This window comes from Crassostrea angulata, chromosome 8 (genome assembly GCF_025612915.1).
Source record: "Crassostrea angulata isolate pt1a10 chromosome 8, ASM2561291v2, whole genome shotgun sequence".
Classification (NCBI taxonomy): domain Eukaryota; kingdom Metazoa; phylum Mollusca; class Bivalvia; order Ostreida; family Ostreidae; genus Magallana; species Magallana angulata.
The window spans coordinates 31,015,436-31,041,738 of record NC_069118.1 but is presented as its reverse complement, the minus strand read 5'-3'; the positions used below and the strand labels follow the sequence as shown (position 1 = coordinate 31,041,738).

General features: G+C 31.3%; 3 protein-coding genes and 1 pseudogene across 3 annotated transcripts; all 4 read left to right on the top strand.

Annotated features, from left to right (window-relative positions):
- The first annotated feature begins 4,076 nt into the window (after positions 1-4,076).
- On the top strand, positions 4,077-11,269 carry LOC128160889 (complement C1q subcomponent subunit C-like; annotated as a pseudogene).
- Positions 11,270-13,176: 1,907 nt separating this feature from the next.
- Positions 13,177-16,061, top strand: LOC128160189 (uncharacterized). The gene is made up of 4 exons (XM_052823472.1): positions 13,177-13,248; positions 13,852-13,896; positions 15,426-15,530; positions 15,716-16,061. Exons 1-4 carry the CDS (start codon positions 13,213-13,215, stop codon positions 15,947-15,949), a joined length of 420 nt encoding a protein of 139 aa, XP_052679432.1. The 5' UTR covers positions 13,177-13,212; the 3' UTR covers positions 15,950-16,061.
- A 2,050-nt stretch (positions 16,062-18,111) lies between these two features.
- Positions 18,112-19,568, top strand: LOC128161196 (uncharacterized). Its single transcript, XM_052824422.1, has 4 exons — positions 18,112-18,225; positions 18,530-18,574; positions 18,844-18,948; positions 19,352-19,568. Exons 1-4 carry the CDS (start codon positions 18,190-18,192, stop codon positions 19,526-19,528), a joined length of 363 nt encoding a protein of 120 aa, XP_052680382.1. The 5' UTR covers positions 18,112-18,189; the 3' UTR covers positions 19,529-19,568.
- A 3,011-nt stretch (positions 19,569-22,579) lies between these two features.
- On the top strand, positions 22,580-26,278 carry LOC128159572 (uncharacterized). Its single transcript, XM_052822701.1, has 4 exons — positions 22,580-22,672; positions 23,631-23,675; positions 25,063-25,167; positions 26,051-26,278. The coding sequence occupies exons 1-4, from the start codon at positions 22,643-22,645 to the stop codon at positions 26,231-26,233; spliced, it is 363 nt and encodes a 120-aa protein (XP_052678661.1). The 5' UTR covers positions 22,580-22,642; the 3' UTR covers positions 26,234-26,278.
- Positions 26,279-26,303: the final 25 nt, after the last annotated feature.

Genomic DNA, 26,303 nt, shown 5'->3' with positions numbered 1-26,303 from the left:
TAAGACATTCCACAATACTTCTAGTTATGATGAATCTCAAAAAGCATGGGAAACTAAATCAGTATTTTACTACTACAGTATGTATTTATTAACAAAATTAACAATTTAAGGGAAAAATATCTTAACCTGTTCTAATACATGATGTGAAATTGGTTGCTACTTTTGATTACTGCATGACCAATTAACGATAAAATTGCAATAGGTGTTTTAGAGTTCATAAACTTAACATTCCTATCAATACAAATGTATTTATTCCTACATTGTTAGAGGAACTTTATAGAAATTGCTAGTTACAAATGGTAATTAAAACTGTAGATAATAATTTATACAAAAGGTACTGGAATAATACGGACTATTCCTTCTTTAGATCTTTTAGAAAATGATCTTAATATCTTCACTCCGAAATTTTTTTTTATGAAATCTGGCTAAATATACATTTAAGTGAAAACAGAAAACATCATTCGCGAAAATTTCAAAATATTCTGTGACCGTTAACAATCAACTTCCCCTAAATTTTAAATTTATTTTTTTTTAGCCAATCACATCATACCTTTATATATAAGCATTTGTTGAATATATGTTTTACGGTGCTACCGTTGTGGCGAGCGCGCGACAAGAAACTTTTACACATTCTTAGCATCATTGTCAACTTGGTGATATTTTGACAGTTATGAACTGACATCAAATAATTTAATTTTTAATAATGCCTGCAAAGTGCATATGACAGCCACGTCATTTCAAAGCAATTTATATATAATTATAATAATTATTATATAATTATTATAAATTAGTTTTGAAGGGTTATATACTTTTCGTTTATGAGAATGCATACGTCGATTGTGGGATGGGTGTTTTTACGTTATCGTGTGCAGAGAGAGAGAGAGAGAGAGAGAGAGAGAGAGAGAGAGAGAGAGAGACAGACAGACAGACAGACAGACAGACGGAGAGAGCCAGAGACAGAGAGACAAGAGAGTGAGAAACGAGTGAGAGAGAGAGAGAGAAAATTGAATATTTCATCTGAGTTTAAAAAAATTCGTACAAAATACATAGACTTGCTTCCCCATAACATTTTTTTTCTTGGAATGAATTGAAATGCCTGTAAAATGTAATCTGGGTTTAATTTGATCAAAATCAAAAACGATAAATACAGTATTATTAATTTTTCTTTCGTACCTTTTTTTTCCTGGTTCATAATTTCAATTTTTTTTGTTTTTTTTTTTTGCAATATAATTACGAACATATGGTTTATATCCATGCCCTCGATCGATCCCTGTTTGTAGGTGTATAATTTCCGAGTTTTCCTGTTCAATAGCTTGACATTATACAGTATCTACATATATTTTTAAACTGTTTTTCTCTTTATTTTTTTTTTATTTGGATCTAAATGGGTTTTTTCTTCTTTTTTTTTTCACGACTTACTGCATGATAAGCTTCATTCTGGATTGATATGAGAGTAAAGTATGGCTCTTGCTTTTATTAATATATATGATATCTCTATCGAAATTTCTAAAAATCTATTATCAGTCGAAACGTATCTCGAGGGATTAGGTCTGAACAAAGATTGCACAGTACTCAAAAGGTGTCTTCAAACCTTAAGGCACCGTAAATTACGAGTTAAATGCCAGCCATTGTTTGGCATAGCACCATGGTAGAAAACATTAGAAAAACAATCCGAATGAATCTGTAGGTTAAGCTCTTCTTTTTCCCTCAGCCACTGGTTCTAAAAGTTCGCCTCGCTCGCTTTATCATATCCCCCCCCCCGTGCAAACAATGTTTTGGGGCATATAGGAATCACCATGTCCGTCTGTCCGTCCGTCCGTTCATATGTCCCTCTGTCTGTGAAAACGTGTCTGGTCCATATTTTTCTTTCGGAGGAGCATTGGAAGTTCTTTTAAAATTCCCACAAAGATTGTTTGTAACCTCAGGTTGTGTCATTATTTTGAACTAATGTCGTTTTGGTAAGTTCAATTAATGTCACTGGAAGTAACGATGCAAAAATTCATATAAGGTCCAGACATATGTAATTTTTTTTATTGACTAACATTGAATGAAAGTTTTTACTTCACACAAAGGTTGTCAATAAATTTGACAGAAGGTCATTTGGGCAGGTTCAAGGTCACTAAAAGGAAAAGTACAAAATAGTACCTGGTTCATATCTTTTGAAAACATTGGAAACATTGGAAATATTGGCAGTTTTTATTTCACACAAAAATTGCCTTCGACCCGAGGGTGTTTCATACTTTTGTCACACGATAATTTAGGCAAGTTCAAGGTCATTGGAAGAAAAATTTTCAATTTTTTATCTGATTTATATCGTTTTATAGATAAATATTGAAAGTTCCGACTCAACATTAAGATTGCCTATGACCTGGGGGTGTTTCATGAACCGAGGGTCAACTAAAGAAGTTCAAGGTCATGGTTGAATAAAGCGTTATTCCTGTCTATGCCATTTCTTGTACAGTCATCTCATGCATATCTTTGTATGTTATGCTATGAGACATAAAAATGAAAACCCTTATTATATGGTATACAATGACATTCTATGAGCTTAGAACAAAAATGCCTCACAAACAGAAAAGTTCCAAACAATTCGAAATAAAATAGTAAAAAACGAAGTTTAGCAATAATCTGCAATGTAAACATTATTTTTTTAAAAATTAAATGATAAAAAAAAACCAAATTGAAATAATGTTGTATGATAAGCTATGGTATCCTATGACAAATGGGATGATATGCTTTGCTACGATGTATGTTGAAAAAAATATGCTTGAATTGTCTGTATTAAAAACACTGATTAAAAGCTAAAATTTGACATAAAGATTGTTTGAGACCTATAAGTATGTCCTTATCAAGCTTTGATCATTTGTACAAGTTCAATGTTTGAATCGTCTGTAGTAAAACACTGATGAAAAGCTAAATTTGACACAAAGAATGTTTGAGACCTATAAGTATGTCCTTATCAAGCTTTGATTATTTGTACAAGTTCAATGTTTGAATTGTTTGTATTAAAAACCTGATGAAAAGCTAAAATTTGACACAAAGATTGTTTGAGACCTATAAGTATGTCCTTATCAAGCTTTGATCATGTGTACAAGTTCCATGTTTGAATTGTTTGTATTAAAAACCTGATGAAAAGCTAAAATTTGACACAAAGATTGTTTGAGACCTATAAGTATGTCCTTATCAAGCTTTGATCATCTGTACAAGTTCAATGTCACTATTAGAAAAAAAAAAGTTGCATGCAACTTTTAACAGAGAAATTCTTGAATAACCATATTTTCTTAGCGGGGGTTATTATTTGTGAGATTGCTCACAGTACCTCTAATTTATGTAGGAAAAAAAGAGTTGACAGTGGAAGGTCGTGCTGACTTTTTCGTGGCGGAGATAGTTGAAGAATTCGGAGAGGCAATGCTAGTTATGGAATGCATTCAACAGTAAAAAAAAAATGGTAATGAACGGATAACTAAAGATATCATATTAAAATAAGTTGTAGGACTTGCATATCAATCGTTGTAAAATAAATAAAGTTCAATTCAATTTTCAACGAAAGTTGGTCATAATTAAAGAGGGCTGGACTATCATAACCATTTTTTTTATACACAGAATTAACTTTTTTTATTTTCTCAGCTTCACAATTGAACTGTATATGGACTTTTCTTTAACCAGTATTATTGCACCTAATCAAAAAAATATCTAACGTTAAAGGTATATCTGATATGACGGTTTATGAACCATCTAGCCCCTTATAATTTCATTTGAGTTGTTTGACCGAAAATTATTTTTGTGACTCTCTCTCTCTCTCTCTCTCTCTCTCTCTCTCTCTCTCTCTCTGTGTGTGTGTGTATGAATTGGGTGAATGAAATACCTGAATGAAGTGAAGCATGAATAATGTTGTTGGCCTTATATAGGGGTGTGCATGCGGCGATGAACATAACAATAGATATCGACAACTAAAATGGCGGTAGTCGGTGATTAAAAAAAAACAATACATATTTATTTGTTTATTTATATTACTTCTAACATGAATATTCTAGGCTCAGTAGTTACTATGTCGTTTACTATGACGCTTAGTATGCATGAAGAAATACCTGTTGATGAAACCTGCACGTTTAGAAAAGGTCAGGCCGGGCGGATGTCGTAGGTTTAAATTGTGAACGAAATACTATAACAGTGGTCAAACACCTCAAGATTATCTACAAAGTTTGCAAGATAAAACATTTATGTTCTTTTTTCTTTTTAGTACATTTTGATTACAATTATAATAACCATAATCGTAGTATTTTGCCGTGGAATAACTTCTGTAAGTTTAATTTACGGTTATATACCTACTTGCAATCTTCACATGAATAGTCTCAATTATTGACCGGAATTTTAGTAAAAGAAAAACCCAAACATTTCTAGAAATGATCAGCGAAACAAAAAGAGATCAGTGCAAACATCTTTTAAAAAAGACAATTGGGGATTTACTAGTTCCTTACAGAACAAACGATAACCACGTGACCTTCTTCTCACTCACAGTGCCAGGCATTTATGAATTTAGATGACGTCATTAATGTCATTATTAAATCTAAAATATTTTAAATAACCTTTTATTACAAGAGTTTCTTCCGTGTCAAAAAAATATTTCCTAGATTTGTCTTCCTGTTACTGTACAGGAGAGTAAATGAAGAAGTTTGCTTAAGAAACAAACGCATGATATAATTTTTCAGAAGTAATAAAAGATTACCTGCTATTTCAAATGTGGGTCTTGAACAAAAACTTTTTTCTTCTTCCCGTGTATAGAAAAAATAGATTTTTTTTCTAGAATTGTCCTCCTGTTATTGTACAGTGGTGTTCAGTACGTCGGCCTTTGTTGTGGTAATGTCCCACATTTCCTGAGAGAGGTTGCGGCAGTGTACGAGAAGCCAGCGCCCGCCCTGAATTACTTTCCTGAAATTGAACAGCATTTCGTCTTCGGAGACAAGAAAAAAATCACACATAATGAACTTATGATCCCTTATTTGAATTATAGGGTTAGATATATTATGATGTAGTCAGAGTTAGTATAAATCTTTCGGATTTGTGTCTCAAATGAGTCATTTTCTTACTTAAAAGCTTAAAAGGAAATTTGAGGTTTTTTTAAGAGTTCCCTTATTAGAATGCCTAATATTTAAACATAGTTATTCGTTTCCTTGAAATGAAGATACCCATCTATTTCGATATATTAATATTGTACAGGAACATGACAAATATATTTCTTGAAAATAGATATACATATACACATCTATTTGCACTTGTTATCCATTTAATATCAAAAAGAGTAAATTTTAGTTGTATTTTCTTTTATTTTTCTTTTCAATTCTGTACTATATCAATCCATAATTATCTTGTATGTTAACTTCCTCATAACCATTATTAACCTGCTTATTTTTTTTAAAACTATGCTGTGTATGATGACCCAATCGAGACTTGTCCTATAAACATTTCATTGATTTATTGCAAATATTCATTGGTGACTTGCTCATAGTAAAATAAATCAAGAAGCAAGAAACAGGTTATAAAAACTATGGAAAGCAAAGATTTCTGCTATAGTATCCATAACATACATTTATGCATGTTGATTGCATTTACAGCTTTGTATTTTACAACATATAATCTCATTATATTAATAAACTCTTACACCAGCGTGCAAAGACCCGCGAACTTATATTTTTGTACGCATTGACCGTTTTTAACTAAAAAAAAGAGACCATTTCTTTAGGTACTACATCTGTCTGGGCCATTCTTCGTCCTCATGGTCATCAAACAATCAAGTCAATGCTTTGATATACATAGTTAATGATATTTATGAACTGTATCCATAATCCATGTCAACCCTGAAATGATAAACACTACCTATCGTATCCAGTGAAATGGAGTACCTCTATGCAATATTTTGCCCAAAATGACTAAGTTAAAAAGCTGGTATTTTTTTTTTATAAATCATCAGAAAACAATATCCTATCAATATACACACATGATACATGTACAATTTTTTTTTCAAAAATTAGCAGAAATCAAAATCCTAGCAATATGCACACCTCTGATATGTATAATTGATCTGCAAAAGAACATTTTCGATTCCTATCTTGAAAGATCCGTACAATGAGTGTACCCTATATGCAATATTTTGTCCAATTTTGCCGAGTACATATCCATACAATTAGGATACTCTTTGGCAGCCGCCTGCCCGCCATATTCACCATTTTCCGTTGGAAAACCCGGTTGAAAATCCAAGTGGCCAATGGATTGAAATAAATCACCGAAACCATAGTTCGAAATGTACGAAATATTTTAATATAAAACTTATTAAGATATTGTAAATCTTGCAAAAATTCTCATAACTTCCCAGATTGGACAATGCATGAAAACGAATTGTAAAAAGTAAATAATGATATATTAATTTCAGAAGATGCATCAAATGAAATATTTTATTACACAAGGCCTGAACCTATCGAACATAAATAAAGAAGAAATTGATAGTCATGATAAAGGAGGTTAAATTGACCAACTTTTTAATAAACATAATCATGAGGTTGTAGGATGCACTAGTTAACAAAGTTAATGAAATTTTGATTATAACTATTTGGCATACAAAATGGAAAATATCTCAACTTATATAATGTAAAAAAAAAGTTTGTCGCATTTAAGAATATTTTATGCATGTTTTTTCGTGTCTGCATTCTGGCTGCATGTTTCCCCTGAATACCTGGACAATAAGCACTATTTGTTATAGTACAGAATTGAAAGGGAAAACAGATAAAATTAACTCTATTTCACTATTAAATGGATAACATGTGCACAGACATACATATATACATGTATAGCCAATTCCAATATCCTTATTTTCAACGAATCATCAGTTGGTATCCACACAGTTTACCGTTCGTCTAAAATATATAATATTACGAAATTAGGCAAGTGACAATGAATAACCCGGAAATACGTACTGTCATTGTAAATATCAAATGACTTAAAAGAAATTATTTAAAAAATTATAAAAACCAAATTCAGAAAATATTTTTAGAATTAGAGTTCTCGTGCTCATGCTTGATACCGATTATCACACACTCTTCTTAAATTTCATTTTCATGTTTTGTTTATGCTTTTTGCGTTATGCGTAATTTATTCAAAAAATTATATATATATATATATATATATATATATATATATATATATATATATATAAAGCACAGAGAAATTCGCTCTTATTGGAGCTCCACCATCCGCCCCGACCGAGGCTTGAACTCACGACCTCTGGAACCCAGTCTCCTAGCAGTGAGCGGCCACCGCGCTCCCCACTCGGTTATCTAGGCAAGACAAGAACCGTTCTTTCGATAACGAACGGAACCTAGCGCGCTGGTCGCGCACTACACAGTCGCTTGAGATACAGGTGGAATACAGTTAAACGACAATCTGAGAGGATCGGAACGATACACATTGCATAGATACAAGCACAAACATTGCAATAACTCTCAAATTGACATATACCTGCCCATAGTGAATGATAAAGATATATATAAAGCACAGAGAAGTTCACTTGTTGGAGCTCCACCATCCGCCCCGACATTTATTTTTATATATATATTAAAATATATACTTACAGTAAACGAGAAAATTTGCACATGCGTATTTTAGCGCAAACGCAAGTGCCAGTACATTAGCGCAATTATATTTTAGCGCATGCATCTTTTCTTTAAAAAAGAATACAAAAAATGTTGTTGTTTTATAAACGATCACGCCCAAAATTTAGTTTTGTGTTCACTCAAGCACGTGAACACAACGACTTTGAATTCTATCTCGCATGCACGGTAAACTGTCGTTGAGAACAATACACTTACTTTTGTGTAAATCTTCAGTAGATAGATATGAAAACCTCATTTATTGGCGATGATGTGTAATTTTTGTTGGTAAACAAGTCTGAGTTATCGGACTTTGAATTTAACGTGTCGACTTGGATAACACTGAAAGAGTCCCGAAACTAAAAGTGAAATCGATTGCTACATTTACCATGAGTTTCGATCACCATGAGAGAATCTTTTTCACAGTAATTTTACATTTAAAAAAAAACACAAAAAATAGGTATCGTCTTGTTATCTTTATATCCACTAATCAGAGATCAAAGAAATTATGATCAATCATTATTGTCAGAGTTAACGATCGCCACGCTTATAATTAATCACATTTTCACCTCGAGGCGATAAATGGTAGTGTCATGTGGAGAAGCCCTATTTTCAAGGTGCTAATGAGAGATATTAAAAAGCAATTAAAACTGAATTAATTAATCCATGTTTATAGGCACTGGTACCCGATAACCCATACCGATTACCTGTGTAATTGTTTAAACAAACAGAACCGACAGCATCTGATAAAAATAAACTGATGTTATTGTTTTGCAACTTGAAGAAATTTAATACATATGGAAAATCGTTGGCGCACTATCAATTTTAGCGCTCAGAGGCAGTTGCGCAAAAGGCGCTAAAATTTGAAGTGCGCCATATTTTCTCGTTTTACAGTATTCCAATATATTTTTATTAAAATAAGGGTTTTGACACCGCAGGTAATCTATACATGTAAGACTAAATTTTTGTTGAGTTAAATTTTGTGAAATTAATTCTGGTTTTTTTGTTACAAGTGAACAGCTGTACATTTCATTTCATATGAAGGTGGACACTCGACGGATTATAGAACAATGCATCTTTTTGTGGCGTTTTCGTGTGTTTCTGATCAACTACTCAGAATCCAAGTTTCTTCCTCAGTAACTATTCCAGGTACAAAAACATCTGTCATAAAATGGGCTGGGAACCAAAATGTACAACCAAGTGTACAAAAGGTAATATATTTCTTTTCTCTCTTTCACTGTATACAGATAGATAGATAGATAGATAGATAGATAGATAGATAGATAGATAGATAGATAGATAGATAGATAGATAGATAGATAGATAGATAGATAGATAAAAACAGGCTTAGCACGAAATTTCACCCGATCAAACGTTAACTTACTGGGAACAGCTTAATCTAATAATCCGATTTTTTTTCAATAAGTTATAATCCAAAAACTAATGAAAAAGTTTACTTTATATATAAAAGAACTATTAAATAGATACGATTTATATTGAACCGTTAACATTCCACTCTGTAAATGTGTTCGGAAAGTTTTTTTTAATTGTTGCTAGGTATGTAATAAATCCAGAGGTGCTCGAAAAAAAGTTCTCGAGACTTCCCCGAGATTTGTTCATATGAAATTTCGAGCAGAAGTATAAGTGTTCGGATAATATACTCAATATACTAAAAATACGTAAATACTTGTCGTTTTTGATATCATATTCTACTTTGTTTTATGTTAAAACATGAAAATCTACTAAGCTATATGTCTTATTTCATCATCTAGCGGTTATTGAAATTAAACGATGATAAATGATATTCATAAAAAAGTTGTAGTTCGGGTTCAGCCACTCTACATGCGGTTAAAAATATAAACATTGGGTTGCTTGATAAAATCTTAGCCATGTTTGATGCTTTTGTTGTGCATTACCATGCTTTTAAAAAAAAATAAGAATAGGTGTCTGTATTGTACAAAAACTTAATATATCGGGCCATTTTCAAGGAACATTTAGCATAAAATAGTACAGTCTGTTTCACTATTAATGTTATTACTAGGTCAGGTGCGGATCAAAAATTAATCCCCAGGGGGTTGCTACTAAGCATGTCTATTGTTGCAACAGATGAAAAAAACCTATATTTTTTTAATTATCACATTTATTTCCAGAACTCATTTTATCCTAAAATTAATAACGATAAAGTTTAAAATTAATAACCGTCTAGATTTTATATTTGACTACAAGTACCTAGATTCTAGGAAATAGACTTTAAACATGAGGCACGATTTTAACTGCGAAGCTGAAAGGGTAAAATAAAACCACGTGATCTAAATTTAATTGACAATAACATTCGCAGTGGTGCATTCATTTATTTTATTTTTTTTTTTTATTTTTTTTGTTTAATTAGTTTTACAGAAAAGCATGTCATTGATATACCATTATATTGTTGAAAGAGTTTTGTATATTTTTCATAACCTTTTAGCATTACAACATCATTACATTTAGCATCATGTTGAACTTTAAAGTATTTTTGTTCAACATTCTTTTAATAGATTGCAATGGAAATACTGTTGCCTTTCTATCTACAAGACTTCCTAATGTCCTACAAATGTCATCATTAAGTTTGGAAATGTTTTGGTAAACGAAGGAAGTGGATAGAACCCAATCACGGGTAAGTTTACAGCTCCGCTAGATGGTGTCTACTCGTTTTCTTGGACCTACTGTACTAACAAAGGGTCCAATGCATATCTTGGTGGATATGTGGATTGCGAGTTGATTACTCTTATACCGAGCGCAGCGAGAGGCGGGCGAAGCCCGCCTCGCGAAGCGAGGATTAATGGTAACGCGTATATATAAGAAAATCAGTGAAAAATGAAAGTTGAATCAGGGGTACTAAGGCCGAAAAAAATTTCTTCCAGCCCTGGGCGCCGCCATATTGGCAGCCATTTTGTTTTTAAAATGTTAGTTCGATCATTGATTGACTGGTACTTATCGATGTTTATTGCCCCTTAACTCGATTAAGTAAGTTCAAGTGTTTCAATAGAAGGTAATTTGAATTAAAAGAAATTAAACAGGAAACTAGATAAGTTTCAGTAGTTCTTTAATCAAGAAACACGACTTGTTCTATGTATGTCTTATCAAATTATCTGATGGAAAATAAAAACATTAACGTCAATGAACTGATCTTTTAGATACTTTTAATGAAATATTTAATTCTATTACAGCGGCATTCATGTGAATTTAAGTGATGAACAATGAAAGAAAAAAAAAAAATCGGAATCATGTAACTCTCTTCGGCTATTTCCGAAGACAATAAACTTGAACGTTTTACGTCTGAAATATGACGTCATAATGTAGACTGAGCACGCGCCGTTTAGTTTAACTTTGACGAACGATTTGAGTAGGCGACCATGCAGGCGGAAAAAAATCAAACTACACTGTGTTAAATCTGCGCTCGGTCCAACGGTCACACCGTTTACATATTATCAAATTACGACCAAACAAGCGCTTGGAAAAATACATCAGGTCATATCCTCACCAAACTGAAGAAAGGGAGTCAATTTTGGGTTCAGGTGTTTGCTTATAATCCTAAACTTCTATATGAAGGTTACACATTTCTGTCAGGATACAAACTATCTGGTTGTTAAAAAATTGAAACAATAAAATTGTCATCAATCTGATAGGTTTTTGTATTACTTTTAAAAACAGTTTAATACAATTCCAAATGTAATTCTTTCATGGTTTTTTAGATGGGATGACTGGGATGACTTCTGAAATGCAACACAATACCTTTTCGTGGTCATTGAAGTTTTAAATCTTAAAAAGGAAATAACAATAGAAAATGAATCAATGACGATATTACTATCCTCGATTGTTTGAAGTTCTAATTATGGTAAAATTTGAATAAAAAAACTACCGTCTGCTCCATATGAAATAACATGAACAATTTAAGCTAAAGAAACATTCATTTGACCTATGAAATGATATAAATATGATTAGGTCAATATCTTTGTATATTTGATTACTTTATTAATTATTAATAATAAAGTTACATCAATTGTTTAAGTGTGCATACACTGTAATTTCATAACAGTACAAATATATTTCGTCCAAAATTGTTAGAGGAACTTTTTAGAAACGTTTTACAACAGACGGTTATTAAAATTTTAAAAATAACATATTATCAAAAAACAAAAAGTCATTATATTTATACACTAGTACCCACCTCTAAGTATATAACATTTATGTAGATTAAAATTCAATGATTGAAAAAAATAATGACAGAACATTTTGTATTTACTACTTTATTACAGTAATTTTAGACAATACTAGTAATTAATGTAAAGGGTACTGCAATGATAGGTGCTCTTTTTTCCTCTTTAGATCTTAAGGTAAATATGTTAATGAATTTCACTCCAACTTTTTCTTTCATTAAATACTGTATTGTTACATATATTGAGTGAAAATAGATGATAAAATTTACGTAAATTCTAAAGTATTCAATGGCAGTAAAAGCAATCAACTTCTATTTTTTTTTAACCAATCATATTACACTTGGGTGTACAAACAACTTTGGATCTCAATAAACATTTTTAATATAAAAGTTCGTACATTGAATTGAAGGAAGAGCCAATATTATGCATATTTGCTTTTTTCGTTAGTTTTTATAATTAAAAAATATCCAAAAAACGCACCAAAATATACATGTACTTATAAAATTCTCAAATCTTATTTTCAGTTAGAATGCATGTGAGTCGTTAATCGATGCTTCTGCTATCACACACTACAGTTAAGTATATAAAAAATGTTCTCGGCACTATTCGCTAAATATAGTCTCTTGAAGATTTTCAGTTCCCAATTTTCGTGCATGTCTCTCATCCGTTAAGTCATCGCGACCCTTAAACTAAAATAAAGATACCCCATCTTTGACACTTTTTTGTAAATAGAAATTGCCATGTTTTATTGTCTTATGTTCTCTGTTTATTCTAGTCACAATACTGTGTTATTTATCTATGTTTTATATATGCAAGATTGCTTCTTTGATTAACAGTATTGTGTTTTTGTAGTTTACATTGTGGCATCTTTATGTTATATTTTGTACGTTGTCATTTATTATATTATTTAATAAATGACCATTCTTATTACTTAATCAATGTTTTGAGTTGTATTGTGTCAAACCGAGCACCACCATATCAGTTATCCATAAATAGAGATCTTTGTGTTGAAAAAGAGGTCGGACGGTTATAAAATAAATACCTGGACGTGGTATTACATGCAAAGTCTTCGAGTCCTTGATTTTTCGTACATTTCATGACCATTCTTTGGGTTCTTTAATGTCAGAGTCGTGATAACTTTTGGAGGCCCTACATTGGGATAAACGAAACACAAATCTCTTTGGTGGTCAAAACAAAAAATGCCTTAATAAAAAGTCATGATTTCTTATTTTTTCATTCAGTTAAGTATTGAATTGCATCTTAACAAATAAAAACTTTTCCTTAAAATTTCAAATAGACCCTTTAGTAACCTTTCATTAGAGGCAATATAAATTGGAGGTCTTGCCCTTAAGGTCAGTTTATCACCAAAGTTCACGATGAAGTCGGTGTCCCCCCTTCTCTTTATCTCTCTGGTAAGAACTTATCTAAAGCAAGAGTCCGCTTTATCGTTTTTATATAATATTCATGGTTCTACAATACTAGAATATCTTGCTAAAAACCAAAACAAAATTTGTTCAATTTGAAGTTTTTGTTGTGGCAAGCAGTGTAGATGTATAATTATTCTAATTTTATCAACTGATGTAAATGCGTTTATAACATAAAGTGCAATAACCACAAAAAGTCGTTAAATAGTTACTATAAGATAATAAGTGTTTCTGTAGAGAAATCAGAAAAAAATATATCTAGATAATACAAACAATACATTAATCTTATAAATACACTTTGCTAATCTGTGCATTTTCTATAACTAGTACTCAATGTGACAGCTCTCATTTACAAACATAAAGAGAATGTTTAATTGTATGTTGAAAAATTTATATGGTTAAATCTTACAGTATTCAAGGTCATTCGTTTTAATCTTGTTTATTTTCTTGATCGTAAAAAGTCAAAACAATACATTTAATTAATCGTAAATATATATTCGGTTGCTAGGCCGTACATTTGCCATTAGATGACTTTTCTTATTTCCTTAGCAATTAAGTTTATGACATCTACATGTATTTTTATGTTTACAGGTCAGCTTTGTAGTTTGTGAGCAGATTCTCTATGACAAAAAGCATGTAAGTAGCAATACTCTAGATCTATTATTTGCTAAACTAAAAAAACAAGATATCTGTGAGCCAATGCTCACTAGTGATACCCCCGCTCTGATGTGAATATGCAAAATAAGCAAACTCGACATTTAACAGAAAGCTGGCATCCGATTGGTACAGAAATATATCCCACAATATGGCATGCCTAAACAATTTCAACCATCTGCTATAAATAGCTGCTGAGATATCTTTGACGGAATTTTGTTTGAAAATTTTGGCAAAAAATAAACAAAGTCATCATTTAACAGGAAAATGACGTCCGATTGGTACAAAAATATATCCCACAATATGGCATGCCTTAACAAACACTGTGTAAAAATTTCAAGCATCTCTGATAAATAGCTGCTGAGAAATCTTTGACAAAAATTTGTTTGAAAATTTTGGTTAAAAAATAAGCAAAGTCGTCATTTAACAGGAAGTTGACGTCCGATTGGTACAGAAATATATCCCATGATATGGCATGCCTATACAAATATTGTGTAAAAATTTCAAGCATCTGCGAAAAGAAGTTGCTGAGTATTCTTTGACGGAAATTTGTTTGAAAATTTTGGTTAAAAAATAAGCAAAGTCGTCATTTAACAGGAAGTTGACGTCCGATTGATACAAAAATATATCCCACAATATGGCATGCCAAAACAAATAGTGTGTAAAAATTTCAAGCATCTGCGATAAATAGTTGCTGAGAATTCTTTGACGGAATTTTGTTTGAAAATTTTGGCAAAAAATAAACAAAGTCATCATTTAATAGGAAGTTGACGTCTGATTGGTACAAAAATATATCCCACGATATAGCATGCCTATACAAATACTGTGTAAAAATTTCAAGCATCTGCGATAAATAGTTGCTGAGAAATCTTTGACGGAAATTTGTTTGAAAATTTTGGTTAAAAAATAAGCAAAGTCGTCATTTAACAGGAAGTTGGCGTCCGATTGGTACAAAAATATATCCCACGATATTGCATGCCTTAACAAACACTGTGTTAAAATTTCAAGCATCTGCGATAAATAGTTGCTGAGAAAAATGTGACAGAAATATTTGTTACGGACGGACAGACAGACAGACGGAGGGACGGACGGACAGACAGACACACAAGGGTAAAACAGTATACCCCCTTCCTTCGGAGCGGGGGTATAACAATGAGAAAGAAATCTGTAACTTTTATTACGAAGATTATCATAAGAATAGCCAAACAAAATATCCCATTTAATTTTTAAAAAAATTTTAAAAAATCTTTTTGTTGCAAATTTAAAGTAAATTGATATAATACATAGAAAAGAATCAAGGTTAATTTACAGAAAGTTAATGAAAAAAAACGTTTAATTTCTCCTTCTTGGGGGTGGGAGATGGGTTGCGAGGGGGGGGGGGTGTTGTGGGGGATCGCTGGAATGGCTACGATTCCTGCTTGCCATTTAACTATTATTTTTACATATTTTTCCAAATACAAAAGGTTTCTTTTATGGTCAAAGTCACTTATTTTGCTTCAAATCTGTTTCAGCACAAAGCTGTCGTGGTACGACCAGGCACGGGTTGCTATGTCTACCATCTAAATCACGATCAAACTCAGGAGTCTTATGACGATACATTGAGACCAGCTCTTGAGGTATGCATGAACTCAAAACTATCGCTGTTTTGTTATATTTATTCATGTTTTCTCTTAACTTATTTGAAGCATTAGGGATTTATTAAAAGGTAAATAAAAAAGCAGTTTAACATTGATTTTGAAATCTTTTTTTAAAAACCAAAACGTTTTCAAATGTCTTAAGCAGATAATTTTCAATCTTGCAGAAGAAGATCATTGATGCTTTGGACTGTAGCCATGATATTCACGAGGTCGGACATCACAGCATTGACCATCTGTCTGCGGATATCAAAAGTACCTGTGCCTCCGTCCCTGTCTATGGCTTTGATCAAACTTCCGCCGGATGTGCAACTACCACCATGGCCCCTACATCAACAGACATGCCCTCCACATCAACTGATCCACCCTCAACATCCATGGATCCACCCACTACCACATAGATTTAAATTTTGAAAATTGCGCGGATGTTCGTTTTGTTTATTTTAAGCTGGAGAAAGACTCTTAAATATTTGTATCAAAAATAAATGTGTTTTTCAAACGAAAACAATACAATGTTTATTGAATGTGTAATAAGGATATAAAAAAAGGAAAAATTGAAGCTTATCATTTCATAAAAATTCGTAATCAGAGGTTGACATGTTTTATAAGTGAGTCAGATTGTACGACGAATAAAGATGTATTAAAATATGCCATATGCTGACGTGAGTGGGATTTTATATTACATTAAACAAATTGGGAAAGTAGTAGGCGTTGCGCAAAGACACCTGAAAGCATGAAGAAAAAAAAAACAATTCAGTTTACAATGAACGCGTAATAGATTAATATAACTTGAACAATTTCTTATCTCACCAGAATGTGACACATGTGCATCAACATATACATTTTGACGTTACAGTAAAAGAATATAATCTCAGATTTCATCGTGCTTTTATATGATCACTGTTTTGAATAATCAGCGTCGTTAAACAACATTTTGTTCAACAACATATACCTATTGTAAATATATCACGTCCTTGCGCCTAAAAAATGCTCCCGATCTGTAGATGATTATAATATTGATAATTATAGTGATAAAAAAACAATACTGAAATATGATATACAAAAAATTCATTCAAGGGATGAAGGATCATTTACTGAAAATTGTGGGCAGATAGTATTAGTAGGGATGGGATCAAATCCAATAAATCTCGAATGGCACTCGAAAATTTAAATATTTCGTGATGAAACATATTTTCAGCTCCGTTTAATGCAATTTTCGTTTTTATAGCAACATCACTTTACATAAGCAGCATATTTTCAATTCATTATAAATAGCTCATTAGAAATGGTCAATATGTAAAAAAATAAGACTTTTTTGTATCCAATGTTGTGCAATTAAAACAATAAATGGAATACACGTCCTATGTATGTATGAACTAATAAAAATCTTAATCGAAGATATTGAGTAATATTGTATGTTTATACAATATACAGTGTATATGTATATTTATTTAAGAAGCCAGAAATTGCATTGTCGAGTATCTTCCTCATTTTCCCCATTTTTTTCAAAATAGAAAACAGTTAAGATTTTCAAATTACCTTCCATTGTTTTTAAAAGTCATTTTGATGATTATAATCAACGTAATATCATTCGTTTTCATCATAAAAGCTGTTTCCATAAAAAAATCATAATTTTATTTTTTAGACTTTACATGTACTGATTGACACTAAATCTAGCTTTTAGTAGATGGTCAACAACAAATATTAAGCGTATTAATGAAAAACGTATCTTATATCCCTAGTATGAGAAAACTCTCAAATACTAATGTATAAAATGGAATTAAAAAGGGATTATCAGGTGTTAAATAAATATCTATACCTTAAATAATCCTTAACGTTGACCCAATTCTTGTAGAAATCTTCGTTCATCGCCCTTTATCTGAAAAACAGAAAAATGAAGTAGATAAACAAGTAGACAACAGGTATTTGAAAAAGGATATTCAAGTTATTATGTAACTGTCGATCATGAAATGTGCAAGGATTCGGTAAAAATAGCGTTTGACCAAATTGATAAGAGTATATATGTGCCAACAGTTCCATGTTCTAAGGTCACGAACTGTTTTGCGTATTCGCAACCACGTTAACAAAACATGCAAAGCTTCTGATTTATGTTTTACAAGAATTATATTTTTTAATGAGTACTATGGTTTTGATTTTTAATAGAATACAACAGTTACTAAAGTAATAAACACCATAAATGTATGCAGAAATACAAGAACAGATTAAACGTGTGCAAAAAAAATTCATACTGCAACTTCTTTTGGCAGAATGAGTTTTTATCCAAATTTTGTCTTTTTTACAGACAATGTTTATATTGAAAAAAAAACGTAAACAAACGGTGAAAATGTCACTTACAATGTATATAACATAATGAAATATTCAGAGCATGTTGAAATTGTGTAACACCTAGTTGAATAGCTAGATCAACATTTTTTCCTGACTGTTTTCAAAAACGTCTTAACATAATCAGGAGGGCACCCTCTTGCTAAATTTTTGTTATTATGGAACAACAAGACGTTCGTTGTTAATAAGAATGTTATATCTGAGTGTTAACATCTCCGTTAAGCCCCTCGGAACCTCTTTCATAACCTTGATTATTATAAGGTGATCGACTGACGGTGCCATATCAGATTTTACCAAAATGAAGTCCGTGATAGCATTGGTCTTGTTCCTTGCAGTAAGAGTTTTTGTTTGTTTTTTAAATAGATTATGAGAGAGAACCTAGAAAATGTTAAAATCTTTTAAAGTTTATGAAAGTTATATTGATAATAATGAAAATGAGAATATAATAGAAATTTAAATTACAAAGGTAAATATGAAAATCGAAATCGTTTAAGGTTAGGATATAGACAAGCTACTAGTATTTGGTTAATATTATTTGAATATAAAGGTTGAAAGATACGCCTTTACTGTAGTTTTGTGTTCCATCGAACTTGATATTTCATCAACATAATAAAAATGTCATATTTCTTTTCATTAAGGTCCAGTATGTGGAGTGTGAACAAGTTTTGTATGATCGTAAGCATGTGAGTACCATCGACACTTTTAATAAGTATATGCTACAATATTAAATTTCACAGTTTTTGTTTTACAATCCAGTTTTTACTCTAAAGAGGCAACATTCATATCTAAAAGAAAAAACATAGCTTAGGACAAAATCTTTTTTTAACTACTGAAAAGATTTTGCAATATAAAAAAAAACTTTTTTGTTAAGGGTTTTCGTAACTATATATACTTTAACATATCAAGACCTAATTTAAAAAAAAAAACAACAACAATTTCTTTATTTCAACAGCACAAAGCCATCATCCTCAGACCAGGAAATGGTTGTTATGAATACCACATGAACCATCAAGAATCTTTGGAATCATTTGATGACGCACAAAGACCCGCATTAGAGGTACTGTAATCACTTTATATTCATATCCAAGTATATTAAATACTGACACATATATAAAAATGGATTATATCATTTTCATTGGGTTCTCTTCTATGCATATTTTATGAATGATTAACTATTCACCTGTCTCAATGTGGAAAATAATGGATTCTAATGCTTGCATATAATAACATGAAGCTAATTTTCATTTGATTGCATTTGAAATTTGTTAAGTAAATGCAGGTGCTAAATGTGGTATAATGGAAAACACAAATATGTCATTCAAAACAAATATCTAGTGGCGTCCATTGCTTGTCCACAATAAATGATGATCTTTTTGTTGCAAGTTTTTTGCTTTCATAAGCAACATTCATTTATTAAGTGATACGCAACCTCTGATAAAATACCGTTTATGATATATTAGGCAAAAATGATCGAGGCCTTGGACTGCAGTACTGACATTCATGAGGTTGGTCATCACAGCATCGACCATTTATCCCAAGAGATCAAGAACGCATGCGCCAATGTCCCAGTGTACGGGTTTGACCAGACAGGTTGTCCAACTTCAGTTGCAATGCCAATGACGTCAGTAACTCCATGAAATTATTTGTAAACTTGTCAATAAAACATCCCCCCAAAAACGGTTGCATTTGTTGTAAATAAAAGATAGTTTTATGATGTTCTTTATTTTTATAAAACCTTTTTTTTAAATCAGCATGAAATAGTGTTTGACAATAATAAGTTTCAAAGTATACAGATTTACCAGTTATATATGCATGATTTCTTTTCAATTCGTCCAGAATGAAACTAGGCTAACAGATTTTAGCCTTAAGAAAAAAACGAATAGTCAAAATGACATACAGGGACTCCATAGTTCTTCATTACAGGGAGTAGTTTGTCGACAACTCTTTCCTTGCATGTTGAGTTGAGTCTTAAATACTTTTCAAAAAATATAAAAGGGTCACTTTTGAATTTTGATGGCATTCCACTCATGTTAACACCTATAGACAAATAACAAGTATCATATAGCAACATCATTAATTTGGTATCAAACAGATGAACCCAGTTTCCAGAGAGTTTTGGAACGTTTCCAGGATCGAAAACCTTATGTAGCTATACTTAGTACTTTTTAAAAATTTCTAATATACAAACAGAGTTTCTTTAACTGACTAGAATAACTCTTGTTTTTTATAAGTTCATCACATGTAAATTGTATGTACCTAAATATAACAGAAAATGTTTAATCAATAATCTCTATGTGAAAGGTGTTTTTTTTATTATACGTGAGAGAGAGAGAGAGAGTGAGAGAGAGAGAGCATCAAACTAATGAATAAGATTTCTAGCATATAAACGTAATACATATATTCCCAATATCTGCAATTTTGTTAACCGTAGATATTTTTTTTTATGTTGCAGGGATCATTTTTTCATACTTTTCTGCTAAATGTAATCGTTCATGTTTTTGAGAATTGGTATAGATAAATTGCTATACTAGACAAATTATGAATATTCAAATTTTATATTTTGTTAAAGGATGTAAGTTTTTAATTGCTTTTCTTTCTCTTGTATATTTTTTATCTTAAATGTATTTTACATATTAAAAGAGATGCACTTTGATTCAATAACATCATTGACCAATAGTATACCTAAATTATTAAAACTTTGTGAAAATACTGATCTTCATCCATTATTAATTTGAGGAATATAGTTACCATATACATGTGTGTTCACAATTAAATTCAAAGTAATTTTCTCTTTACCTTTGACTAACTTTTAAACTCAGCCATCCAGGAACTATTGCTTGTTTTTAATTCTTATATTCTTAATTAGATCCATTCCAAATATCCAAAGATTGTCTATCAATATTTAGTTCTGAGCTTAGTAACTTTATCCTTTTTGAAATGGAATGTAGAATTCGTCGAATCCAAGTTTCCCTCAGAGTAGATAAAAAATCTTTATAATTGACCATGTGAAAACCTCCCTTGGCATACTCCTCGTTTATTTTTAGATTTTTCAATTTTTCCCGCTTCAAATTAAATTTTATCATTTTTAAAGTCTTAAATGGGCCCCAATATTTAGTGTTTGGAATTGCAGTTATATTTTACCCTAACCCTAACTTTAACTCTAACCCTAGATCGTGTTTTTATAAGAGTTAAACATTCCTTTCATGGTCTTCCTAAAGAAGAAAGATTTCTCTTTGCTAATTGAAAAGATATTAAACAGATAACTTTTTAATCCCCCAAATTTCAAAAATTCATTTCACTTGACATGTCTTGTCAGACATATTAAGTAACAAATATTTGATATCATTAGAGTGTATGCAGGCTTAGGATCGCAACAAAACGCTGTAAACATACAGTTTAAGATAAACAGTTCAAGGTTTATCGTAAAGCTTACATGAATTTCAGGACAAATAGGTGACCTACGTTAAGATAACACCGTCAGATGGAACCGCAAATGCCGTGAGTGACTAACACAGACTCTTTATATGGGTCAGAGCCCGTGACCTTTACCTATTTCAACTAAATTCTAAATAACCATTTGTAAGTTGAATTATAAATATTTAACTTTTTTACTTTTTCACAATTACACCACCAAATGGAACCGCCAGTAGTTAGTTGAATTATAAATATTTAACGTTTTTCCTTTTTTACGACTACACAGCCAAATGGGACCGCCAGTGTCTAAAGTGACTAACTACTTTAATAGGTCAGACTCCATGACCTTAACTTAATTTAATTAAGCTTAGAATAACTATTTGTTTGTTTAATATATATATATATATATATATATATATATATATATATATATATATATATATATATATATATATATATATATATATGACCATCAGGGATTTTTCTTTCAATTTAGCTTTAAATCACCATTTGGTTTTCCATTTATAAATTTCCCAAAAGTGCATCTTTGATTAAAAAAAAGAAAATCGAAAATCATGTTTTAATCATAATCACATAAAAACATAAAAAAAAAATTGTTTATTCCACGGTAATATTCACAAGTTTTATTCTATTCGTTGTCATACAACGGCATCTTGGTTCAAGAGTACTGGTCGAAACTGTGACGTCAAATGATGCATATCTTATAAAGAAAGTCTCATTTGATATTGAATTCTTACATAGAATTTGCCTGTCATGAACAACTAAAATTAATTTAAAATTATCAAACGTTAATGAATAGTTTGAATGTAGTCATGAAATCTAAGTTACCTAATATTATATTGGAATATCATAATGTACACGCGTTCATGTGTAAGAGTACCTTGGTCGACTTTTCTCTCAGTTCCTGTTAAGTGTCACACTGGAAAGTGCGAGTTTCATTGAATTTACAATGTGACAATTTATTATCACAGTGCAAATTGACAGTTCTAGAATTAAATGTATTTTAAAAGTAAAGACTGTAATAAAGTTCATTTTAAAACCGTCAATTTTGCACTGTAGTCGCATATAAGATTAAAAAATATAATTATGTTGTTTGTTTTTTTTGGTTTTTTTTTTTAGAAATTAAAGAAATTTCAGTAAAGCATTATAATGGATAACATACTCTTAGTTTATAGACGATAAACTTTGGAACATAAAAGAAGATGGGATAATCATTCTTAAATGCATTACAACTCCCCTCTATTGGGGCCCCAAGAAAATATAATATATGGGGCTGTCGACATAATTCTGTACGGATTTTACATAACTAGTGAACAATGAGGACCCTGTGTTTACTTCTCGCTGTGGTAGGATTCTTATCAGCAAATTTTACCCTCTTATACCCATGAAACAATATGAATACGATATATGCTTAATCAGTCTTTAACTGTGAATAATTATGTCAACTTGTAATTATTTAGAGTAGTACAAAAACTTAAAAGAAAATATATGTATTCACAAAAAAAAAAAAATTGAACTGGGTGTACTAAAAACTCTTCTTGATTTAAAGCAATTGCTGACGAAATGTTGTATTACATTTCTAAGTCGGCGGTGTAGACGTTTAAAAAGAATTTTGTAAATACAAGTATAACAATTATGTCTATGGTAGTTGTCTTACACAAAATGTATCAAAAAGATGAAACAATAGTTGTTTACAGTTTTTGAAACAAATCTAAAAAAACAAAACAAAATAATTTCATTACGGTTATTAACATAAGAATATATCCCATGATTTCCGCTTAACAATTTGGTCGAGTTAGTCTTTTTGAATGGAAGGATGTGTTTGCAGCTGAACGTACATGTATTCCAAGAACAACAAAAATAGACAAGTATAGAACAATCATTCAATTAAAGCAATAACTGAAATTGTGTCGCGATATTTATGAATCATTTTAAATGGTTATTAATGGCTAAAATGTTCACAGTTTTATTCCAATTTGAAATGAATAGCAAATGCAAGTCAAATATTTTGTTTTATTTTCACCTATTAGTTATAACAATTATTTCCACTCAGTATTTCTTTTAATAACAACGTCTACGTTGTTGCAACACGTCTCGAAAAAAAAGATAAATATTATATTTCATAATCATTTACTTTATTACCCCTCGTTACCTTACAAATAAAAATAAACCCCACATATGAAAATTTTTGAAACTTTTATTAAAACTTATACAAAAATATTTCAGCGTTTTAAAAGTAAAAAAATTAAGTGTTTTACATGTGTTGCTCTGTATAATCGGTAATTATATCATTTTCAATTTTAGGTATCTTACGTGATTGCAGAGCAAGTTCTATATGACCATAAACATGTAAGTATTGTAAAACTTTAAGTATTCTTTTTTATCTTTATGAATAATCTAGCAATACATTACATTATGCTAACTTGTCATAAACTAAAGGACTAATTTTTAATGGAATGGTTGGAATGTGTTACATAACTATGATACTTTATGAACAAGAATGTTATATATACATATTTATAGTTCATTTGCTACACCCTCAATTTGAAGTAATAAATTTACTATGTGCTCTTCATAGCACATGGTGCAAATACTATAATGAGATATGTTTGAAAAATGTTCTCTTTAAAAAAACCCCACATCTTCAGTGTGCAGAGGAGTGTATACTGCATAACACATTGTGTCTAATACGACGCATAATTTCATTCTCGTTATATATTTCTCAGCTTCAAAAAATATAATGAATAAATAGAAAGATTTTATAAATTCCTTAAACAATCATATTTTCAAAGTAAAACTGTGAAATATTCACCAAGCACGGAAAGTAAAATTATTTTCTGTCTGATTACTTGCAATATACACAGGTATTTCATTCATCGAAACACAATACATTGGACGAACAAATTTGTAAAATCAAGTTTTGAATAAAAATAATATTGAAACCATTGCACTTGTAAGAAGTACTCAATGGAAGACGAAAACAAAAGATATTTCAAAAATCCTCGTTCATATTTGTAGAACGTTTTCCTGTCTCACACATGCGCAAACCACACACCGTAGCAGATCGTGCAGTGACAGCATGAACTTGAAACCCCCGATTATATTTTGAAAAACTGAATAAAAGATAATACGTTTTTACTTCCTTGGATTAATTATCACCTTCCTACTGTGTTGGAATTTGAAGTGCAGCCGGGGTCTTCAATGATATTACGTAGATTTTACTCTGAATGAAATACACACGTTTGATGCAAGATAATTCAGACGTCAAGGAAAATCTTTTTTATTGATGTTACTGATTACAGTTTCCTTCATTCTCTTTAACACCATATAATTATTTTAACGTGTAATTGATGCATTCCAATATACGTGCAACCTGAATGCCTCAGTCGAAAAGTAAACGACCATAACTTTCTTGAACGGAATTAAATACTAGTATATCCGAGTGGCAGTTGAGGAGCAATGGAAACTAATTTGGTGACCAAATGCTTTTATGAATTCATGTAGATTTAACAGTTATCAGGAAGGGGACCCCTGTAGTATTAGTCCAAATATGTAGCCAATAAGAAAATTGTTTCATAAAAATGATAACATTTTATCAATAAATTCGTCGATTAATTATCATTTGTCGGCATTGTTCAAACATATTCATTAACAATTGCATGATACACATTTATACACTGTATCAGACATTTTTTATGCATACACCTGTTTTTGAATGGAATGTTACTATTTTTAGCACAGGGCGGTGATTGTGAGGCCAGGAGAGGGTTGCTATGAGTACCATATGAACCACCAGGAGTCTGCCGATTCCAAAGATGACGCACTTCGTCCCGCTCTTGAGGTTTGATACAGTAACTCTGTTTACTTATTTAGCGCTTATTTTCGCACAGTATTATTTTCGCTCGAAATATAAACCTCATTAAAATCTGCCCTAAACAAAAATCACTTTTTAAAAAATTACTATTATTATATAATAAAAGTAATTACAGTTTCCTATTTCAAGGGCATTGTGCTTATTGCTAAACACCGCTCTTAAATAGGCACTGTCCGCCATATTTCTCTTTTAACACGGCTTTCCCTTCAACCTCTATATAAGCCACAGACCTCTTAACGGTTTATAGTAGTTCGCTGTAGAGGTATCACCTGTGTAGATGTATTGTAACATCATGCCTCGCTGTGTTACTCGGTCGAGATGAAATTATCAAGTTTTACGCACATTTCTCTAGCCAAAAGAGTACTAAAATAAACTTGTCAATGCATTATTAACAAACAGAACATGCACATAAAAATGAATCAAATGCGAAAAATAAAAAAAACAACAAAAGGAATAGTACACATCGGCAACGAGTTGCAGGTGTGCAATCGGGTGTAACGAAATCGAAGGATTTATATACCAGGGCTGGATATTACAAAAGAACTTACGACAAGGTCGTAAATATTTACAACCTTGTAAAATGATCTTTAATGAACAAAATTGACATACAGTGTAAACCATTTGTTCACAAATACTTCAATTCCCATTATTATATTTTTGAGCCATTAGAATAAATCATTGATTTGTTGGTGACTAATTAGCATTCATTAATTTGGTCGTAAGTCGTAAGTTCTTTTGAAAAACGCAGCCCAGGTACCTGTGTGACGTTGCCTATTTACAAGCGGTGTTCAGCTTTAAGAAACAAATACGAAACAAAACAGATATAAAACGGCTTTGTTCCCTATTTTAGGCAAAAATGATTGCAGCTCTGAACTGCAGCCCTTCAAAGACCGAAGTTGGCCATCATAGCATTGATCATTTGGGTCAAGACATCAAAACAGCCTGCAGTGGTATCCCCGTCTACGGCTTTGAGCAACATGCCGACTGCGCTTCAAATTCCACAACTATGGCTCCACCTCAAACGACCACGTGATTTGGATCATAAATGTATCATTAAATCATCAAACTTGTAAATTTCGATTTGTGTTCAGCCTTTTGCATCA